Here is a 22,150-nt window from a genome sequence, read left to right on the forward strand (position 1 = left end):
GGTATAAAAACATCGCAATCTTCAAAATATATAATTTATTTTTTATTAATAAAAGCAACAAAACAATTCTTCAGTGGTAATATTTAATGTACAGCACATCAGACACATTTTGTTGAAAAATAGCATTTATTCCGACGAGATAAGAGCCACTGTGTTTACCTTGATGTGCTGTCGTCCGTACTTAATAAGTAAATAATAACAAATTACTGGAAAATACATATCAGATCCATTTATAAATACAATAGAGTATAAACTGTACATAGCTTTTATTTGGGCAATGACCATGAGTCCACTGTTTTTATTCTTATTATTATTATATTAAGTTTTGATACATTAAAAATTAAATACTGTATGATAATTTCAAGGTTTTTAGTTTGGCTAAGGTGTATCTAGGTCATAACCAAGTCTTAGTTTTATAGATTTCAATTCATTCCATGGCTACCGAACATTTTTTGTGAAATATTTTCAATCCATTTATGCTTGTAAAATATATTTTTTTAGTTTATTTACCCTACGAATATAGCTGGAGCTGCTTTGAATTTAGGCAATATAACAATTTATTAGCAAAATGTAGTGTGTCCATTTTTTCGCAGTTTGCAAGTTATTGTCGCCAATAGATGGCGTTAAATATACATATCTCATTTGTGCAATAGAAATGGTTGAATTATTCTTCCAGATTTCACTAACGATTTTGATTGGTTCAGTTTTCCTTCTCCTTATTTTCTCCTGGGGAGCCAACAAGGAACCACCTCGTTCGAGCTTTGACGGCCATATTGCGAACCAATCGCTTCTTGTCGTCGAGAGATGGCGCCAAATCCAATAAAATGTCTTGCTTGTGTGGTAGAAGTATCATGGTACGGTATGAGTTTGCTATTTCGTAGAGACATTGTAGACTTTTTATCCGAACATCCTGAAATAGTTTTGAATTATTAGAAAGAGTTTAGATAAAAAATCGTTAAAGTATATGAATTGGTTCTTTGGCTCTGTGTATTAAGAGCATACTATTCTTAGCTTGCATACCAACACACAACATTAACTTCATAAAGGTTTTTTTACCATAGATTTGACGTATTTCGATAAATTCACCAATCGCGGTAAAATAGTCTGTAAGCTAAGCGCCACAACGTCGTGTTTGTCTTGTACAAAATGGCACAGAATATCTAGCATCACTTGCAGCAAGTCTTTATTGTCGTAATTTAGGGACTCCACTATTAATGGTGCAATCTGAAAGCAGAAAAAACCTGTTGTTATTTGAACATGAACACAAGCTTATCATTGTCATTTAGTCTCCATTGCAAGAACTCGACCTTCTCCAATTCACCAGAGGCAAATGGAGGATTCGATAAGTCCATATGCGGGGCAACCGGGTTTTGGGATTCAGGCCTGATATCCCGATTTCTTCCTAATGACATTCACGGGAAGAATGGTGGTAGTCTTGATGACTCTGACAGAACCAAACACTTACTTTCATTAGATAAATTAAAATATCATCATCATTTCAGCCATAGGACGTCCACTGCTGAACATAGGCCTCCCCCAATGCTTTCCATGTTGGCCTGCGTCCAGCGCTTCCCTGCTACCTTTATGATGTCGTCGGTCCACCATATGGGTGGACGTCCCACGCTGCGTTTTCCGGTACGCGGCCTAAATTCCAGAACCTTGCTGCCCCATTAAATTCATGCATGTAAATTAAAATTTACAATATACAAAAATTAGAAACGCTTACCTGTCCAACATCACTATTAAGTACAGTCTTCGGCACCTTTTCGAGTACATACGCCCAACTCAGCAGATAACATTGCTTTGTCTCATCATCCACTGGCCCGACTGTACTGGTAAGAGATTTGAAGTTCTGGTAAAACCGTTGCTTGTATAACAAACCAGATCTGCAATGCTGTTTTCTGTTCAGGGAATCAGGGTAGTCAGTCATGATCAGTTGGATAGCTTCGCAGCCGTGTTGACTGAATTCTGGCGATGATAGAGTGGTCATGATCTGAAATAAATTATAACTTGTTATGCCAGGTCGACATGTATGTAACACGAATTCTACGTGTGCACTACGATACTACGAACTACGAGCATTACATGCAAAGTGCTGCCCATACTATTTCCATTACATTACACGATACATTACATTACGCGTTTCACCCGTCTGGACCCGGCTTTACAAAGCAAGAACTACTTATTGCAAAATGAAGGTCTATGGTAAAATGAAGGATATGTGCCTGCATTTTAACATAGATACTATTTTGAGAACGCTTTTTGAGTGCCCATACATTATTAGTCGTTGTTTCGGCATCAACATGTAGAGTACAATGACATTTTTATTGAAAAATAGCACTTACATAATTACAACTAAAGGAATTTAGCTTAACGAGTCATGCAGACAATACGCTAGATTTTTCATGAAAAATTCGCTAATGTAAATGACAAATAATGGCGTCAATTTAAAGAAAAGAGGTCTTCTTATCATTTAGCCTATTCTAAACACACACTACATTTACATATCACACAATGATGAAATTGTCGTTAACTAGCTTGTTTATTGAGATAAGTCTTCTTAATTGAAGCACTTATCTTAATGTTCAAGGTAATTAAACTGGTACTGATAAATTGAGTTCTAATACATCACGTATTTGATAAACCAGTTTAGTTTATTTGTTAGTTAGTTCTATAAGATTTAGGCAATTTAATACAATAAATATTAATTTATAAAACTTTCTAGTTGTAGTAACTGTGATAATTACATTGTTATTGAGTAAATTAAATAGTTTTCTTACCTTTTGCAGCCAAAATGTAAACAGTTCATTTCCTCTCATAATTAAAGCCTTTGTTATCCATCCATACAAAACTATTAGTCTTGATGATAAAGCTTGCTCTCTATTGCCCTTAGAAAGAAAATTCTTCAACAGTTCATACAAAAGTTCGAACTTCTGACCATACTCAGCTTTATTCAAGAAATGTGCCACTATTACACAAGCTTTAGTCCGAATAATATCATCGTTACTATCTAACGATTTAGTTAGTGCCATCGTCATTATGTCCTCGAAAGTAGAATTATACACACCCTGACGAACAGAACTATACAGGCAGTGTACCAAGTGAAAATTGGCCTCATCACTTTTAAACTTTTCTAGAATATTCTCTGTGTGCTTTGACAATATTTTCTGTTGCTTCTCTTCTGGTAAACTACTCACTGTATTAGCTATTAACATAAACCCGTGCGACAAAGCCTCCTGTGATCCTGTATGCAGTTCTGAAGTGACCCAAGATAATATAGAATCAATAAGACCATGATCACTCTCGATTTCAGATAATTTCTCATTAGAATATAGACTAGCATTGGACATAGATTCATTCATAGCCTCTACAACTTTAAACGCTTCCGTATCTTTAGTAACAATGACCTTTAACATTTCCTCAATGATTATCTTCGTAAAATCATCTATACTGGCCAAGTTGGACAGCAAATTCAAACGCTTTTCCAACGCAACTTTATCTTGGGTCAGATTCTCCAAATCGCACTTCCCTTTTATGACTAAACACATAATATTTTCGGGATATTTTCTAGCAATTGCATGGACAGTTTCAACACTAACACTCAGCAAGTCTTTGTCTTGGGAATGTTGTATGTTGTGTATTAGAACTTCAACAAATGGCAAAACAAGGTCACTTTGTAACGCATTCCGGACTCTGATTAAAGTTTTGAACCCTGCAATCTGGTATTCTTTTGATGGCTGACTCACAGCAGTTAGGCACAGACGCGGGATCTCATTGACCTCAGATTCCACTTGATCTAAAACTTCCCAATGCACAGCCAATCCATACAAATCGGCAAGGAAATCTAGGCTGGCGATTTGCAGTTTGGGTGTCGTTTTGAAACCATAATATGCCACTATAGCAGGTATCATAGACTTATTAACGATAACGCAAGATTCTTTTGATGCATTTGCTGTTGTCAGCAACACCTTGGTTGCTTGAACAAACTGAGCAACAGTGGTTGATTCTGCTATTGCTGTTTGCATTGAAATCAGTATGCCTTTGAGAAAGTTCTCAAAACCCTGGTCTGTGTTGGATGCAGTAGCTAATTTAGAAGTTAATGCTGACAATGTCTCATGAGCAACCATCTTGAGTTCTTCATCTGTTTTGTGAGTTATCTCTCTGTGTATGGAAGCCCATAGTGTTTTTAGGAACGGCCCATAAGTTTCTACTTTGAATGTTTTACAGCTCTCATTCTGAAATTACAAATAATAAACATTTAAATTATTGTTATACAAAATAAATAAATACACTATAAAACCTATTTTGAGAAGATGGTTCACTTACTAATAGTTTTAACGAATCAATTTTAGCTAATCGTAAGCTTGAATCCAGTTTTTCAATGAGCAAAACCAAGCAGTGTTCTCCAAATTCAGGTACAGCACAGAGACAAGGACATAATGCATTTGCCAAATCTTGTCTCGTCACTGGAGCCGGATCGTCCGGAGCAGGATGAAAGTCAATGGGGTAGTAACAAGATATTACTTCGAACATTTCATCTACTAAATGACCTAAAGGTACTTCTTTTAAAAATGTAAATAGGAAACTGAAAAGGAACAGCAAATTGCGTGGATCTCTTTCTCCGTCCATCGCAGATATGACACCATATACGAAATCTGGACCCAATGATTTTATATCTGAAATAAATTGTTCAAAGTATTAATCACACAAACAGTCATTTATGGGGGTTCTACAGGAATCACAAATATTTCCAGAAAATACAGTCATTTTAATTTATTTATCTTTATTTTATTTATTAGGACAACCAACAAGACAAACACGCATACATGAAAGATTGATGAAATAAAACTTACATTCTAGGTTTTTATCCATTAAATTCTGTGTTATGCAGTAAATATTATATCTGTCCTGTCTAACTTGTGACTGGCAGGGCACTTCTCTGAACAAAACAGTAAAAAACTCCCCACTATTGTTGATATTGTAATGTGCCATGTTGACTATTGCCAAATAACCTTCTAAAACGGCTGGAATTACTCTGTGGTTGTCTTTCAGTCGGTCAACATAAAACTTGGATATGAAATTTATCTGCGTCTCCGTTAAGAAATCATGCGGAAGTTCTTTGAGAATTTTTGTAAAAAATCTCATCCCTTTCTCCCGATTTTCGGGTTCTTTGTTAGTTAGGGCTCCACCCATGTTCTCAACTAGCTGCACAACATCGAGGCGCCCAGACATAATGTCTGTAATACAAAGAATCACTTAAGAAATTATGAGAACATAATTTGTAGTTTTACACAGCACAATAGTAAGAGTTATAACGTGAACAGTAGATAAATACGGTATAATTACTAACCTGATATAATGCTATGCGTTTCTTTAAATATATCATTGTTTTTAATAATTTCTTCAGCTAAACTTGGTGTAAGCCATGAAGAACTCATTTTGCAGAAAGAAAAGTTATTCTACTCTATTATTGACTGATTTATTTACATGTTACGTTTCGAATTATGTAATTTTGTGGATGCTAGGTTTATTTTAGCTAGTTAGGGTAAATAAAATAGAAAAAATATTTTGTGAAATTACACCAGTTTTTGAGGTTATGCTGTTTTTTTTTTATAATCTGACAGTTAAGGTACAGGCACTTGTTCACTACACATTCAATCGTTATTGTCGGTGGGCCAGGTGACCTTGATTTTGAAGTCATTAATGCACTAAAATCTTTAGTAGTTATTCTTTAGGAATTATTTCCGATTCAATTCAATTTTGTGTTTAATTCTACTGGCCTATAAGCTCTAATGCATAATATTCTGTAAAATATATGTTTGCCTCAACTTTCGTTGCGCCAAATCCTTTATAAATGTATATTGTATTAAAGTAGAAAATGTTCAACGCAAAAATTATGTGCTTCGCTGTAAGCTGTAAATAGAGATTTTGAATTCGATTAATATTTATTTAAATGTCAAATAATTTTTATGATCGGACCGGACCTATGGTCGGCGGACCCATAGAACAAACGGGATTGCAAGCCGTTTAAGGTTTTTCCAAAGCCGTCAACTTGAAGAAAAAAAAATGTCACCGCATGACTTCAAAAAAAAAAGTAAAGTCAAAACAAATCTGACTGCTCATGTGTTTTTCATGTTTCGTGCTGCTGTGATGCAATATTAACGAAATCTTGTCTAAATTTTATAGCAGCTAGTTATTAAAACTTAACGTTTAAATCCAAAAATGTCTCACAGAACTCTAATCGACTTTGTGGTTAAGTACCACACACCGCGTTTGCTGAATAGCATGGTTTTCTTCCCAAGTCAAGGAAATTTATATTTTGGAAGACGTTTGGTAGTACCCTCAGCATCATTCTCTACTTCAACTCCGAAGATTCAGTCTCCAAGGCAATTTGGAACGTCTGCAGCGAAGTTCAATGAAGTACCTCTAACTACTGAACCAAAGAAGTTTGAAGGCAAGTTTCAGTTGATGTACACATGCAAGAAATGCAACACTCGAAACTCGAAGTACATAACAAAATTAGCTTATTACAAAGGCGTTGTAATTGTAAACTGTGACGGCTGCGAAAACAAGCATCTAATAGCAGATAACCTGAATTGGTTTTCTGATATGAACGGCAAAAATAATATAGAAGATATCATGGCAGAAAAAGGAGAAACAGTACAGAAGATCATGTCTCCAGACCTAGAATTTATTGCTATGGAATTAGCAAAAGAAGTTGAAAAACAAGAACTGGAGAAAAATTTGTTGCAATAGTTTTTATTTAAAATAGGATTAATAGGCAGTATTTATTTTTGTATATTTTGTTTGACAAATATTAATTAAAGTATTTGGTTGCTTGGTTATTAATGATACCTTCAAGTTTTTATTTTTATTTGGCTCATGAAATAAATATCAATAACAGAATAACTGACAGTACCTACTTTAGTAAAATATCTTATTGTAGTCAGCAATTTTAAATAATTGCTAAGTGATCCTAGAAATTATTCTGTAAATTTACTGACTTAACTGGAATATAGGGATCTGTAATCTACTCGTTTTACTAGCTCACTTGTTAGGTACTATGTCATGTATGTTTTATACAATCATTCAAATATCAAACATAGATATACTTTTTGTACAGTAAAATCTAATAATAAACTAATTTCATCTTCTTTTGTTGTTTTGCTTTCAACCAAAATTAAACACATTTATAAGATTATGTAATTTATTAACATTTTAAGAGATTACAATAAAATATGGCCAAATAATGGAACAGCACTTATGGAATATCTTGATTACAATAACAGTGGTACAATAAACTGACAAATCTTATAATTATGTAGGTTTTTAATGTGACTTAGTCATAGTCATTGACCTCATGTTATTCTTATAAAATTAATTACAGAATTAATTTCCTTACCATACACATGTGCATATTATAACAGAGTAATAGGCACATGTGTATGGTAAGGAAATTATCTGTTTTTAATAGTTTTTATATCATGTGGATATGCCAAAAAAACAGGTATGAACACTGGAATAAATCATAATGCTACAAACTCCTGCAAAAACTGTAAAACTTACTGAATACTTAACACCATAAAGCACCATAGAAGTGGTGTAACTAGCTCAACTTTATATTGGCACAAACTACTTGGTTTCCCATTCAAATAAAATATAAAAATAAGGCACAATATAATCACAATGTAATACAATATCCATAATCTCCTAGCAATAAAATACTTGGGTACATAATATCAATAAAATATACAAGTTTATAAAATCTAATCTCTAACAAGTATCTAAAAATAAGTAGGATATAAAATGGGAATGCAATACAGTCTCATTTAAAATTCTATGAATCTTCAAAAAATATTATAAAATTGGTAAATTACTAATGGAATTATTGCTTATTGTCAAACAAAAATTGCAAAATGTTTAAAGAGATTACAACACACTCTAGTGACCAACAACAATTTGACACACATAAAAAAATAGATTTCGTCTCCATTTACTAGCAAAATGGAATGCCTTTAAAAATATTTTTAAAGCCTAAGTAGGCACATACCAAATTGGGCCAATGGTTACCATAAAAATTCAGTCTTTATATCAGTTTCGTTGTAATCAAAACATCAAACTCTTTTTGGACGGCTAACAATAGCATAATCTGTTCCATTGCAGTTATTATGATTGACTTCTTCCAGGCCGACATGATTTTGAAGGGCTTGAGCCTGAGCCGCGGTAGGGACTTGGGGCCCAGGGGTATTTGGTTTCCTTATCATCCCATAGCCCAAATGTGAGTCATCTGCAAGCCTTGCTGTTTGCATCACATTCTCCACCTCATCATAGTCATTCCATGTGTCTTTATTTTTAGGTTCCCCTAAAGCTAAAGTCGTTGGACGGGCCTCAATCTTTTTATACCTTGAAGACTTATTCAATTTGCTTGTGGAACCAAAATACTGTAATCTATCATAGTTCTCATCTTCTGGGTCTACCACTGGGCTAGGTAACAAAATTATTCTTGATGCTTCTGGCCCAGTGGTATTCAGATTATCTTGAGACCTTGATATGAGTTTCAAACAGTTAGGATTGTCCCCAAGATTTGGAGTAAACTCTGTGTGGTCTGGATCATCAATTCCTAATGTCTTCCACGCTTCACTGCGCACCTCAACCTTATCATATGGCACTGATGGTGGACTCTCTTCTCTTTTGCATTGTTCAATTGGCTCATAGTTATCAAGCTTTTTGTATCTGCCAAAATCTATGCTCTCATCTGTTGAACTTGGCAAATCTTTGATAATACCTTTCTGGACATTTATTATCTTGCGTGGAGGCTTTTGTGGCTTGGGTTTTAAAGCTGGTTTTGGCATTAGCAATGGAGCTGTATCCCTGTCAGACGAACAAATACTTTGCTGGCTTGATACAGATGTGGTTTTGAATGATAAAGAGCTTAAATTCAAGTCATCAGGTCTGGCAGCCACTAAGGGGCTTCTTGATCCTGGGAACAAGTTTGCACTGGGTTGAATGTTAAATTCACTGTGTTCTGGACTGTTCAAATTGTCGTTTCCAATCATTTGTTTCATTGTCTTCATTTTTAATGACAAACACTTGAAGATTTCAGATTGGTTTGGATGTTCCAAGTGGAAGATACCTTCTCCTGTGTCACATTTTCTCCCTGCTTCAAATGTGAACTTTCCCTGCCTGTAGCCGTATCTCCGGATGTACCTATAAGGCCAGTTGGCATACAGCTTGTTATCATTGACATCTCTTAATTCAATAGCCGTGGCTGTAAGCACAAGGAGATATCTAATTGCCTCTAGTCCGCATCTTGACGATGCTTCTGACGTGCACATTTTAACAGAGAAGACTCCTTCTCCAGATGAGCAATATAGATCATTATCTTCATCACAGCTTATAGGATTCAAATCCCGACCTCTAAACGCTACAGATTGGAGAGCAGTGACCCATTCTAGTGTCTCTGCTTCTGACTGGGCACTTAACTGCTGTGTAATGGACTTAGTAAGTATCGTTATAGTATTAGGACTAGAATGCGTTATTTTGATGCAATTTTCAAGAGTAATAATCTTAGGAATAGCAGAGGAAGCTGTTGTGGCATCCTCCTTATGATCATAAATTTCTAATCGTTCAATTCCTTGCTTACTTGCATTGTATAGGATGCAATACTTTTGCTGCCAGGTTTTCTGAAAAATAGAAGACAACAGCGTTTATTACATTTTCATGCAAGAAATAATGTAATACAGAATCTACATATTCCTCATTTTAATTACCAAATACAATTTAAATTGTAGATATAATATATTTGTTTCTACTCATACTTTGGTAATAAATGAATGAAACTATAAACAACTTTTCTAAATGGTCTTTTAATCAAATTGGTTATCTTTCTTTCTTTCAAATATCTTTTGATATGCCTCAATAAACCTAATGAATTTCTTTTTAATGCATAACCTATCGGTGGCAAACGTGCGAGCCAGTAGATACCTGACTCATTCCGAATGCAATAACAACGCGAATAACGGTGTCATAACATCTTGCCTCAACAGGAAGCATTATTTCAAAAAGTGAACTGATTAAGTAACCCTTTGCGATAGAATTACTATTAGTAAATTCTAAAACGCGTAATCTTACATACCTTTTTAGGGAATTTGCTAAATACATTCCCACCAGCGGGTGGAAACAATAAACAACCGGATTTGATCTCGTCGTCTATATCCATCTTAAATGCTACGCTGAACGGGATTTAAGTAACTTTGTAGCACGAAAGTAACACAATTAAACATAGCACAAAAATCTTCAATAGTATTTCGAAAGAATACAAGAGAAAATTAATGCACAAACAATTTAATAATTCTGACAGCGGTACAGCGTGTTTCACGCAGCCATACTTTTTTTATTATTTTATTTTCCTCATTCATCGACGTGTTCTATGTTGTATGAAATTGGTACACTTGCACTAAAGATAACACTTTCATATAATTTTGTATAGGAAATTAAGGTCAAAAAAATGATCGAGATACTTTGTTCCGTAATGGAACACGCTGCCATCAACTCATTGTCCGAAATGTTTTTACTTAAAAAAACTATTAGACTTTACATCTTTCTGTATAATTAAAAAAGGCATAAAACAAGAAATTAATTAGCAAAAATAAATAACTGGACTTATTTTTAGGGTTTGTTGTAATGTTTGTGATACATAGAATGAATTACATTAAAATAATCGGCTGAAGTTATTTTGTAGTTTTGTTTGTTTCGGACATGGCTTGCTCACTGACAGTGTCCTGTCAAGCAGCTGACTGTCAGTGTCAGTCACCGATTGATAGATTTAGTTTGGATCTCGGACGCAATATTATTTTAGCGATATTTTTCAGAAAAATAGTCCATATTAACGTAGAAGTAACAATATTTTCAAACGTGCCCTCTTTAGCTTTTGCAAGATGCAAAATAACATCAATCCTTTGGCGGGCACTGCACATTTACTGGATGAACTAGACAGTATGTTTTACTTGCTTTGTACCGGTGCTCTTGCCTTTGTTTTTCTGTTTTTACCATTAATTAATTATTGTTTCATGAAGAGAAACTCATGGTGCTGCTTCGCGATGGGAGGACCTTGATTGGATATCTGCGTTGTGTCGATCAGTTTGCGAATTTAGTTTTGCATAAAACTATTGAACGGATCCATGTTGGTAAAGAGTATGGTGATATTCCAAGGGGAATATTCATTGTTAGAGGCGAAAATGTCGTCCTTTTGGGTGAAATCGTAAGTAGCAAAAATAACTTCTTGTTAAATTACCAGTGGTATTATTCATGGTATTATTAGCTATAATCATTTTTGTCTTCCATATTAAAAAAAACGTAAAGTACTGAATTTTAATGCTGTCATGTTATTTTTATTGCATGTGTGTAGCACATGATTAATAATTACTTACATAATTTAATTCCTCTTATTTATCATTTCCAGGATCAGGACAAAGAAAAGAACTTGCCGCTAACTGAAGTGTCAGTAGACGAAATTTTAGATGCTCAGAGACGGGAACAAGATGCTAAAATTGAGCAACAGAAGTTACTCTCAAAAGCCCTAAAAGAAAGGGGGCTGAACCTGCTTGCTGATTTAGGGCATGATGATATGTTTTAGGCTCTAAATATAGCATTCTCATTATATTAAGATAAGACTGTAATTAAAAACATATTAAATAGTATCTATGACTGTAACTATTGTTTTTGTTTAATATTATGTTTATTAATGTATTATGGAAATATGTAATATTAACCTACATTTACCTATATTTATTTTATTATCTTCCATGGCATGAAAAAATATCAAGTAAAATACTTAGGTAGGTATGTAGATAAAAAATTAAGTTTGTGAGGTTGTAGGAGTAATCTCTGGGTTTAGGGGATCTAGATCTTAGGCATATTGTTGTTTAAAATAGTACGAGAGCCCACGACCAAAACCATGTCTCATAGCAATACGGCAAAAACCCTATAAAATCGTTAGATTGTATGATTCTGAACCCGACTAGGTGTGTAGTAACGGTCGAAAGTGTAGCAACTGCGTGGGAGGCCNTTTAAAAGTATAGTTAAGTCATAGGTGGCTAGTCTTTGTCCTCTAACTTTTCGTTCGAAACCACTACCTTAGCCCTTATGCCCCTTCAATATTCAACTGAAAAACTACAGGATCTAAAATAATTTAAGGGCTCAAGAGAATACCCCGACCGAATAAAATAACCATTATTTTACTTGGTTATATAAAAAATTAACGAAAATTACTTTTATTAAACATTAAACACAGGAATCTATATTTTATAATTATTTGCAAACCATACCCCACCACTCATGTGCAAACCGCATGAAGCCACAATGAAAAAAAAAAGAAATAAGTTCAGTTCAGAAATGCTAAATGTCAAACTGGAAGTTTCTTTACTGGTTTCTGAACGTGATAAAATGTCCGTTGTGAGAATGTGACATTTGAAAAACAGTTGTTAGATTTTTATTTTTGGGTTATTGTTATGCTATTTTAACAAATAAACAGGAAAGACGCCCGTGCAGAATAGAAATAAGGCCCTGTGATGTAATTCAATATGAAGACATGTAGTGCAATGTGATATTATTTAAGTTGTCTGAAGTGGTTGTGTTTACTCAATTAAAATGACTTCTATTGATGTAACAATGATAGAAAGACTGAGAAAAGAAAATTTAGACCAATTTTTTACGTTAGTTCGTATGCATTTATCATTTGTTGTAGATATAAACACGGACGAGTAAGTATTTAAGTCACTATTAATAGACATACTTTGCTCATTGTTGGTAACTATTGTGCTCAATCTTGTTTTTTTTCAGTGTTGATTGTTCAACAGATAAACCAAAGCAATTCCGTTGGAATTTTCATAAGAAAACTAAGAACCCTAGTTCATTATCTAGTCAAAACAATGTTAATTCAATAAAAAATACAGCTGAAGCAAATTCTATCACAGAAGAAGGAATTTTGAGACTAAACGAGCTAATAGACTTTTTATCTCAGCCAGAGAGTAAGTGGTTTGAAATGATCATTGTTAAAGTAATATTCCTTTCATTTTTACTATTTTAACTAGTTGAACATTTAGTTGAAATCTTCAAGATGTATGTTCATGTCATACAGATTACTTATGGCAGTACCTACCAGATATTTATTAGATAAATGAGTGTATGGGACTAATTTATGAAATGCCCATTTAAGAGCTGTGTAAACTCCATCAAAGTTTTAGTACCTAAGTATAACTCATTATTCTTGACTACAGATGTAACTCAAGAAGGTATATTTCGACGTACCGGCTCACTCAGCAGGCAGCAAGAGTTACGGCAGCTACTGGTAACGGGAACCAACCTTGGTCTTGAAGACAGCAAGTTTTCGGTCCACGATTGTGCTTCAGTACTAAAGGGGTTCCTTGCAGAGTTACCGCAACCACTCCTGATGGATCAGTATTATCAAACGTATTGCACTTTAGCCAGTGAGTTGACAATATTATTGTTTATTTTGTTTTGTTCTTAATTTTGGAAGAACTATGAGCTTTTCCTCTTATTTTTGATAATATGAAAACATTTCAATATTGACCAGTGAGATCTAGTAGATTGAATCATGATGATTTCAGTGTGTTGAAATTCTGTAGAATTAGAGGACAAAGAAACAAATTTTTTTTTAATGTGTAATGTTTTTTTGTCATTCTGATCAGTCGATTGTCTGTTACAGCGCAATACCCACCAAATGCAGAATCGTCAGAAGACAAACTCCTGATTGCCCTGCAGTTGCTACTCCTACTGCTAACGCCTTCACACAGGAACTTTCTGGAAAGGTTGCTCAAACTACTTCGTCTAGTGGCCGACAATGAAGCGTCGAATCGCATGTCTCCGGACACTTTGGCTACAATGTTCACACCGCATTTATTGTGTCCGAGAAAGGTGATTTTTTTATTTTATCTTTTGTTTTTTCTTGCCTTTTAAGTACATAGTGGTAAAACCTGGCAAGTCCACATAATAATTACTATGTAGGTAATTGTAAGAACTTTGGTTATTGGCATGAAATAAATAGTTTAAATATCCTCTAAGTGACAGCGCACGTTGGGCGACAAAACGCGGCGACAGACGCGGCCACAAAACGCGTATGCGCGTCATTTCATATTGTTGTCGTCGCGACATGTCGCGGAGTTAGCAACGACAGCTGTAGAAGTTTGCTTGTTCATATAAAAATGAGATGAAGCAGGCTCTTGCCCATACAGGGTGCCACAATTAGTATAATGATAACCATTTGAATGAGATTACAAACTATGTATTGTATAAAATAAAGCTATTTGATTTATTTGTTAAGACATTAGATATCTTTCATATCCTCCCATTACAAGAAATAACCAAATGAATTTATCTATTTCCTCCAGTTATCCCCCGAGCATTTCCACGCGGACTCCATAGCTTTAGCGCCGGTAATCAGCTTCATGATCCGGCACTGCGGGCAGCTGTTCGCGGCGCCGGCCCGCCTCGCGACCGACGCGCGCGCTTACTTCACGGCGCGGGAAAGGAAGAAAGTGCTGTCGCCTGACGTCGACTTGGATGAGAGCATCACTGATAGGTGGGTGTTGGTACTTTCTTCCTCCTTTATACATGTAATCAGTTGGTTATTTGGTTTTGTTATGATCGTTATGGACGTGCATGAGTATTTCAAGGCGCGGGAAAGGAAGAAAGTGCTGTCGCCTGATGTGGACTTGGATGAGAGCATCACTGACAGGTGGGTGTTGGTACTTTCTTACTGCTATAGTCTGGTCTGTGAGAACGTAGAATTTTGTCCAATGACCCCAAGCTACCCATCCATATCGCTCGCGCGTAATTATGTTGCTATCGCGCTCGCACACTCACTGCGGGTGCCAGTCGCGACAGCAATATAATTACGCGCGAGCGATAAGGATGGGTAGCTAGGGGTCATTGGACAAAATTCTACGTGCTCACAGACCGGGCTTTAGTTACTCTGCCTTTGGTATTACTACTGACGTGCACGAGTTTTTTACGGCGCGGTAATGGAGGAAAGTCCTGTCGCCTGATGTGGACATGAATGAAAGTATCGATAAGTGGGTGTGGACATACTTACTTTGGTTTCTTCTTTCTAACTAACAGCCCTTCAAGTTACCAGTGAGTCGAGACACTATAGAAATCAATTGTTACCGTGGTCTCATGCGACCACTCGGGTTCCACAAGCTAGTTATCCCCGAGCATTTCCACGCGGACTCCATAGCTTTAGCGCCGGTAATCAACTTCATGATCCGGCACTGCGGGCAGCTGTTCGCGGCGCCGGCCCGCCTCGCGACCGACGCGCGCGCTTACTTCACGGCGCGGGAAAGGAAGAAAGTGCTGTCGCCTGATGTGGACTTGGATGAGAGCATCACTGATAGGTAATGTTCTAATGTATAATGAACTGTCCTATCCATGACATTGACAGCGGGGCGCCACCGTCAATACCGGATCGCTGGTTCCGATATTGGCCATGTTGGAAACCATTTAGTTGAACGATGGTAGCGCCCCCCTGTCATTGAGTTTGGTGGGGCAGTTCAGTGTGGGTCATCTATAAGTGTCGTGGACATAGAGCATCACTGACAGACGGGTGTGGTACTTTCTTTTTCCCCATTAAATGATTACTCTACTGCTGTATCATTACTGATGCGTGCACGCGTACTTTGCGGCGCGGGAAAGGAAGAAAGTGCTGTCGCCTGACGTCGATTTGGATGAGAGTATTACTGACAGGTGGGTGCGGACAAACTTAGGTACTATCTTAAGGCAATACAAATAGAGTGCTATTCTGCTGCTGTTATGTTTGCTACGGACGCGCACGCGTGGGAGCGGATGAAAGTCCTGTCGCCCATTGTGGACCTGGATGAAAGCATCACTGATAGGTAGGTGCGGTATTCTTTATTCTTCGTCGTCGTTCGTCGTTTCAGCCAAATGACGTCCACTGCTGAACAAAGGCCTCGTCCAAGGATTTCCATAACGACCAATCCTGCGCTGCCCGCTTTCAGGGTCTTTCAGCGACCTTCACCAAATCGTCCGGCCCATGGTCGCCACTCGAGAACTTTTCTGCCCCAACTGCTTTCTACGATTTATGACCCCGCCCACTGTCACTTTATTAACAGTTTATTATCTCCACATTTCTGATTCAATCACGTAGGGAAACTCTCAGCATAGCCCGCTCCATCGCCATCCATCCGTCGCGATGGAGCGGGCTATGCATAAGCGCTCCTGCACACGACGCCGCCACCGCGCCGCCCCCGCGCCTTTGCACTGTTTATACGCGCCGCGTCCGCGCCGCCGCTGCGCCGCTGGCGAAATTATGCTTTGATGGCGCGGGGACGGCGCGTCGGCGGCGCGGTGGCGGCGTCGTGTGCAGGAGCGCTAAGAAGGCTCAAGCCTTCTTATGATCTATTTATGCTTACAAACAAAAAGAGAGTTACTCTGCTTTTATTATTATGATCGCTATAGACGCGCGCAAGTTATTTACGGCGCGCAAGCGGAAGAAAGTTCTGTCATCTGACGTTAACCTACCTGCACCCATATGTAACAAAAAATTGTACGCATTACGTGTCTTTGGTACCCTAGTACAGATACCAGTCTCTCACAAAGGTCATATTGCTGTATGATGTAAATGAAACTAGATATAAGTTTTCATGCCTCTGTGAAAGAGAAATAAAGTTTATTTATTATTATAATTCCAGGACCGCAGCGAATACGGTATACACATTCGTCGATCGCCACCGAACGCGGGCAGAAAACGAAAGCAATCCAACGGACACGGCGCTGGCGCAGCTTTATGCGCACATACAAGCGCTGCCCGACTCGCACCACAAGCGCCGCCTCATCAAGCACTTCAACCGCCAGAACGGATACGGTGAGCTCATGGCTTAACTTCTAGGCTTAATTTTCAGAGGGGGGAGCCTGGCCAGAATGATTTGGAGCCCCCCCCCAAGATGTTGGGCTACCGATTCAAAGATTGGTATGTCAGGGGCGGTCGCCCGATGTGGACTTGGATGAGAGAATCGTTCTTTCGTTCGTTTCAGCCGAAAGACGTCCACTGCTGGACAAAGGCCTCCCCCAAGGATTTCCACAAAGACCGGTCCTGCGCCGCTTGCATCCAGTCACCTCCCGCGACCTTCACCAGATCGTCGGTCCACCTAGTGGGAGGCCTGCCCACGCTACGTCTTCCAGCTCGTGGTCGCCACTCAAGAACTTTCCTGCCCCTAGGCTAATTAGGGCTGGCCTAATTGATTAAGATGTTGGGCTAAGGGCTACCGATTCAAAGATGGGTATGTCAGGGGCAGGCTGGTAGCCCGACGTGGACTTAAATGAGAGCATCACTGATAGAAGTGTCGTGGACATAGAACATCTAACTGACCGGTGGGTGTGGTACTTTCTATTTACCTATTATAATTATGATTACTGCTGCATTATTACTGATCCGCGCTAATGCGCTGTGTTCGAAACTCAGTGTCGCATTAGAAATTCACACACAAAGAAATTAAAATGTGTGCTCATTATCCACTGCGGTATCAGTACTCAACGTTGTAATAATCTTTAGTACTACGCAAGCAATGTAAACTGTTTACATTATGACGTCGCTGCTGTCATCATTGATTTCACGAGCAATGTGTTCTGTTTTTGGGCATATTGCTGCGACCACCGGCCCCGCCCCCTTGCCACATGTCCCTTTAGTTTAGTTTGTAATCACAACAGATTTTTAATTTAAATTGATGAGCACCTCTAAACCAACTATGGCGGTTTCTGCTACAACCAGTCACCAGTCAAATAACACTTGTCTTTATTTATTTCTCAGGTACCCCCATCCAAATCCAGAGGACGGGTAAAGTGGCAGGCTCGCGTAGTTTCGGCGACTCGATCAAGCGGCACATCTTCAACAAGGGACTCCTCAACAAGACGCCGAAGAAAGGATCAGGGTCTACTATTAACACCGTTGAAGAGGTGAGTGCTTTTGTGCTGTGCGAATATAACCTTTANTACTACTGACGCGCACGAGTTTTTTACGGCGCGGTAATGGAGGAAAGTCCTGTCGCCTGATGTGGACTTGGATGAAAGTTTCGATAGGTGGGTGTGGACATACTTACTTAGGTTTCTTCTTACTAACTAACAGCCCTTCAAGTTACCAGTGAGTCGAGACACTATAGGAATCAATTGTTACCGTGGTCTCATGCGACCACTCAGGGTTCCACAAGCTAGTTATCCCCGAGCATTTCCACGCGGACTCCATAGCCCTAGCGCCAGTAATCAGCTTCATGATCCGGCACTGCGGGCAGCTGTTCGCGGCGCCGGCCCGCCTCGCGACCGACGCGCGCGCTTACTTCACGGCGCGGGAAAGGAAGAAAGTGCTGTCGCCTGATGTGGACTTGGACGAGAGCATCACTGACAGGTGGGTGTAGACATAGTGTGTTTTCTTCTTACTAACTACTAGTATGCTCCGAGCATTTCCACGCGGACTCCATAGCTTTAGCGCCGGTGATCAGCTTCATGATCCGGCACTGCGGGCAGCTGTTCGCGGCGCCGGCCCGCCTCGCGACCGACGCGCGCGCTTACTTCACGGCGCGGGAAAGGAAGAAAGTGCTGTCGCCTGATGTGGACTTGGATGAGAGCATCACTGACAGGTGGGTGTTGGTACTTTCTTCCTCCTTTATACATGTAAAATTACTTGGATTTGTTATGATCGTTATGGATGCGCATGAGTATTTCACGGCGCGGGAGCGGAAGAAAGTGCTGTCGCCTGATGTGGACTTGGACGAGAGCATCACTGACAGGTGGGTGTTGGTACTTTCTTCCTCCTTTATACATGTAAAATTTCTTGGATTTGTTATGATCGTTATGGACTCATGCGCAGTATTTCACGGCGCGGGAGCGGAAGTAAGTGCTGTCGCCTGATGTGGACTTGGATGAGAGCATCACTGACAGGTGGGTGTTGGTACTTTCTTCCTCCTTTATACATGTAAAGAGTTACTTGGATTTGTTATGATCGCGATGACGCGCGCGCTTACTTCACGGCGCGGAAAAGGAAGAAAGTGCTGTCGCCTGATGTGGATTTGGACGAGAGCATCACTGATAGGTGGGTGTCGGTACTTTCTTCCTCCTATAGACATAAAAGAGGTAGTTACTCTGCTTTTGTTATGTTTGCGACGTATGCGCATGAGTGCGTTATAGCGCGCGAGCGGAAGAAAGTGCTGTCGCCTGATGTGGACTTGGACGAGAGCATCACTGACAGGTGGGTGCGAACATACTTACTATCTTAAGGCAATACAAATAGAGTGCTATTCTGCTGTTGTTATGTTTGTGACGGACGCGCAATCGCGCGAGCGGAAGAAAGTCCTGTCCCTATACGTGGACTTGGATGAGAGCATCACTGACAGGTGGGAGTTGGTACTTTCTTTCTCCTATAAACATTAAAGATATGGTTACTTGGTTTATGATCGTTATGAACGCGTATAATTTGATGAGTACAGCACCGCGTGGGAACGGAAGAAAACGTGACGTGGATGTAGACGAGAGCATCACTGATAGGGTGCGGACATACTCGTACTTTGTTTTCGTCTTACTCTTAAAGTACTAACTATTAGTTATCTCCCGAGCATTTCCAAGCGGACTCCGTAGCCCTGGCGTAATCAGCTACAACCTTTTTTTATTGAGACTTAACGACTTCTTTACGACGCACCAAGTTCGGTGGCCTGACGTTAACTTACTGAAATCAACGCTCGGTGACCTATTTGTAACAAAATCTTGTACACATTACAGGACCGCAGCGAACACAGTATACACATTCGTCGATCGCCACCGAACGCGGGCAGAAAACGAAAGCAATCCAACGGACACGGCGCTGGCGCAGCTTTATGCGCACATTCAAGCGTTGCCCGACTCGCACCACAAGCGCCGCCTCATCAAGCACTTCAACCGGCAGAACGGATACGGTGAGCTTATGGCGTTACTTGTAGGCTAATTAGGGCTGGCCTATTATACAGGGTGTTAGGTAAATGGGTATATGAGCCGACACTAGCCCATGTTAACATGGTCATATAAATGGTATGGTGAAATCAGAAATTTGATATCATGATTTCAATTTTTTTAATTTTCATACAAAATAAATTTTATAAAACCCGATTTGTATGAAAATTTAAATAATTAAAATGAAGATATAATTTTTCTGACTTCACCATACCATTTATGTGACCATGTTAACATGGGCTAGTGTCGGCTCATATACCCATTTACCTAACACCCTGTATATGGATGTTGGGCTAAGGGCTACCGATTCAAAGATGGGTATGTCAGGGGCAGGCTGGTAGCCCGACGTGGACTTAAATGAGACCATCACTGATAGAAGTGTCGTGGACATAGAACATCTAACTGACAGGTGGGTGTGGTACTTTCTTTTTACCTATTATATGATTACTGCTGTATTATTACTGATGCGCGCTAATGCGCTGTGTTAGAATCTCAGTGTCGCATTAGAAATTCACAGACAAAGAAATTAAAATGTGTCTTATAGCCTTAAGGAGTTATACTTACCTTCACTCATCAGCTCATCAACATGAGATGATGATTTGCAGACTCAAATACTTGAGTAAATTAAGAAAAAGTACAAAAAATAATATTTATAGTGCCTCGCGTTCGCACTTTAACAAGTGCGAACGCGAGGCACTATAAATAGTACACTATAAGTCGCACAGTCACTCTAAAAGCTGTCTGGCAAGGCGAAGGAACCATCAGAAGTGTCTGGCTGATGAGGAAACTTCATCAAATGATAGTTCAAATATTTTATGTAAATATCAGCTTTTATAGTATGACGTAAGTAGGACTACATTTTCATGAACTTTAAGGTGTCTGGCTAAGGGCTGCCACCATGGTAAGTGTCTGTCAATTAATGACGTCATTTCTAATAACATTTTGAAGGAAATATCAAAAAATCTGCCTTTATACTTTGACGTAATTAAGTTGGTATTTTACACACCTTTAGAACCGTCTGTCTGCCAAAGCCACCATGACCCAAACTTCATGTTTGGCCATGGTTCTTAGCTATGTTGGGAGCATGCGCTGACAAACTTTCAGCCTTTATAAAATAACGTAGGTCTGGCGTTCACTAGCTCTTAGTCTACTACGCAAGCAATGTAAACTGTTTACATTATGACGTCGCTGCTGTCATCATTCCTTTCACGAGCAATGTGTTCTGTTTTTGGGCATATCGCTGCGACACCGGCCCCGCCCCCTTGCCACATCTCCCTTTAGTTTAGTTTGTAATCACAACAGATTTTTAATTTAAATTGATGACCACCTCTAAACCAACTATGGCGGTTTCTGCTCCAACTAGTCACCAGTCAAATAACACTTGTCTTTATTTATTTCTCAGGTACCCCCATCCAAATCCAGAGGACGGGTAAAGTGGCAGGCTCGCGTAGTTTCGGCGACTCGATCAAGCGGCACATCTTCAACAAGGGACTCCTCAATAAGACGCCGAAGAAAGGATCAGGGTCTACTATTAACACCGTTGAAGAGGTGAGTGCTTTTGTGCTGTGCGAATACAACCTTTATGATAACCGTCTAAAGTCTATGTTTGTATGCAATTTGCTTCGAGATGTTCGATGCGATGATTTCTTAGTTAAATAAGGAATTAAAGGCGTNATAGGGATAAATCATGCTTTGATAACCACAGGGATAGGTTGTTTAGAGATTCTTCTAGTGTCGAAGAAGCCGTAGCAATACAATTATCAACTGAGTATACTAAGACATCATCAGCATATTGTAGAATTGAACAGGAAGGGGCAATAACGCGTTCGAGTTCACTAGTATACACATCGTACAATAGAGGGCTTAGGACGGATCCTTGAGGGACACCTTTCCACAAAAATCGCTTGATGTTATCAGTACCAGGAACTCTCACAGTAACCATTCGTTCAGTAAAAAGATTGAAAATGAAATTTGTAAAATTAAAAGGGATTTGTAGCGATTCTAATTTTTGTTTTAAGATTAATAAATTAACATTGTCATAAGCGGACTCTATATCTAAAAATGCTGCTGTTACTGATTTATTTTCTGAGAACGCTAGAAGAAGGTCTGTAGAAAATATACTCAAACTATCCGCTGTACTTTT

At 38.8% G+C, this 22,150-nt stretch overlaps 5 protein-coding genes across 5 annotated transcripts; 3 read left to right on the forward strand and 2 right to left on the reverse strand.

Moving 5' to 3' along the window:
- Positions 1 to 318: 318 nt before the first annotated feature.
- On the reverse strand, positions 319 to 5,594 carry Mms19 (MMS19 nucleotide excision repair protein). Its single transcript, XM_028310979.1, has 7 exons — positions 5,351 to 5,594; positions 4,854 to 5,237; positions 4,327 to 4,676; positions 2,781 to 4,235; positions 1,727 to 1,993; positions 1,057 to 1,224; positions 319 to 910 (listed from the first exon to the last, which is right to left on the reverse strand). Exons 1-7 carry the CDS (start codon positions 5,436 to 5,438, stop codon positions 701 to 703), a joined length of 2,922 nt encoding a protein of 973 aa, XP_028166780.1. The 5' UTR covers positions 5,439 to 5,594; the 3' UTR covers positions 319 to 700.
- A 503-nt stretch (positions 5,595 to 6,097) lies between these two features.
- LOC114357376 (DNL-type zinc finger protein) lies at positions 6,098 to 6,772 on the forward strand. Its single transcript, XM_028310973.1, has one exon. It carries the CDS (start codon positions 6,223 to 6,225, stop codon positions 6,754 to 6,756), a length of 534 nt encoding a protein of 177 aa, XP_028166774.1. The 5' UTR covers positions 6,098 to 6,222; the 3' UTR covers positions 6,757 to 6,772.
- A 176-nt stretch (positions 6,773 to 6,948) lies between these two features.
- On the reverse strand, positions 6,949 to 10,567 carry Dok (docking protein homolog). The gene is made up of 2 exons (XM_028310972.1): positions 10,136 to 10,567; positions 6,949 to 9,683 (listed from the first exon to the last, which is right to left on the reverse strand). Exons 1-2 carry the CDS (start codon positions 10,217 to 10,219, stop codon positions 8,115 to 8,117), a joined length of 1,653 nt encoding a protein of 550 aa, XP_028166773.1. The 5' UTR covers positions 10,220 to 10,567; the 3' UTR covers positions 6,949 to 8,114.
- Positions 10,568 to 10,800: 233 nt separating this feature from the next.
- On the forward strand, positions 10,801 to 11,712 carry LSm1 (U6 snRNA-associated Sm-like protein LSm1). The gene is made up of 3 exons (XM_028310978.1): positions 10,801 to 10,995; positions 11,076 to 11,260; positions 11,462 to 11,712. Exons 1-3 carry the CDS (start codon positions 10,938 to 10,940, stop codon positions 11,633 to 11,635), a joined length of 417 nt encoding a protein of 138 aa, XP_028166779.1. The 5' UTR covers positions 10,801 to 10,937; the 3' UTR covers positions 11,636 to 11,712.
- A 715-nt stretch (positions 11,713 to 12,427) lies between these two features.
- Positions 12,428 to 21,670, forward strand: RhoGAP54D (Rho GTPase activating protein at 54D). The gene is made up of 7 exons (XM_028310990.1): positions 12,428 to 12,761; positions 12,841 to 13,028; positions 13,278 to 13,487; positions 13,727 to 13,935; positions 14,409 to 14,599; positions 19,801 to 19,973; positions 21,410 to 21,670. The coding sequence occupies exons 1-7, from the start codon at positions 12,649 to 12,651 to the stop codon at positions 21,664 to 21,666; spliced, it is 1,341 nt and encodes a 446-aa protein (XP_028166791.1). The 5' UTR covers positions 12,428 to 12,648; the 3' UTR covers positions 21,667 to 21,670.
- The last annotated feature ends 480 nt before the right edge of the window (positions 21,671 to 22,150 follow it).

Source organism: Ostrinia furnacalis, unplaced genomic scaffold (assembly GCF_004193835.3).
Source record: "Ostrinia furnacalis isolate ACB-3 unplaced genomic scaffold, ASM419383v2 OfSCF3139, whole genome shotgun sequence".
Classification (NCBI taxonomy): domain Eukaryota; kingdom Metazoa; phylum Arthropoda; class Insecta; order Lepidoptera; family Crambidae; genus Ostrinia; species Ostrinia furnacalis.

Coding starts and splice junctions, on each gene's coding strand:
- Mms19 (XM_028310979.1), bottom strand. CDS start 5,438: ATGAGTTCTTCATGGCTTACACCAAGTTTAGCTGAAGAAATTATTAAA. Junction 4,677..4,853: donor AATGGATAAAAACCTAGAAT/GTAAGTTTTATT, acceptor AATTTATTTCAG/ATATAAAATCATTGGGTCCA. Junction 1,225..1,726: donor TTAATAGTGATGTTGGACAG/GTAAGCGTTTCT, acceptor TTCTGCTTTCAG/ATTGCACCATTAATAGTGGA.
- LOC114357376 (XM_028310973.1), top strand. CDS start 6,223: ATGTCTCACAGAACTCTAATCGACTTTGTGGTTAAGTACCACACACCG.
- Dok (XM_028310972.1), bottom strand. CDS start 10,219: ATGGATATAGACGACGAGATCAAATCCGGTTGTTTATTGTTTCCACCC. Junction 9,684..10,135: donor TTAGCAAATTCCCTAAAAAG/GTATGTAAGATT, acceptor TCTATTTTTCAG/AAAACCTGGCAGCAAAAGTA.
- LSm1 (XM_028310978.1), top strand. CDS start 10,938: ATGCAAAATAACATCAATCCTTTGGCGGGCACTGCACATTTACTGGAT. Junction 10,996..11,075: donor TTTACTGGATGAACTAGACA/GTATGTTTTACT, acceptor TGTTTCATGAAG/AGAAACTCATGGTGCTGCTT. Junction 11,261..11,461: donor TCGTCCTTTTGGGTGAAATC/GTAAGTAGCAAA, acceptor TATCATTTCCAG/GATCAGGACAAAGAAAAGAA.
- RhoGAP54D (XM_028310990.1), top strand. CDS start 12,649: ATGACTTCTATTGATGTAACAATGATAGAAAGACTGAGAAAAGAAAAT. Junction 13,936..14,408: donor ATTTATTGTGTCCGAGAAAG/GTGATTTTTTTA, acceptor TATTTCCTCCAG/TTATCCCCCGAGCATTTCCA. Junction 14,600..19,800: donor GATGAGAGCATCACTGATAG/GTGGGTGTTGGT, acceptor TACACATTACAG/GACCGCAGCGAACACAGTAT.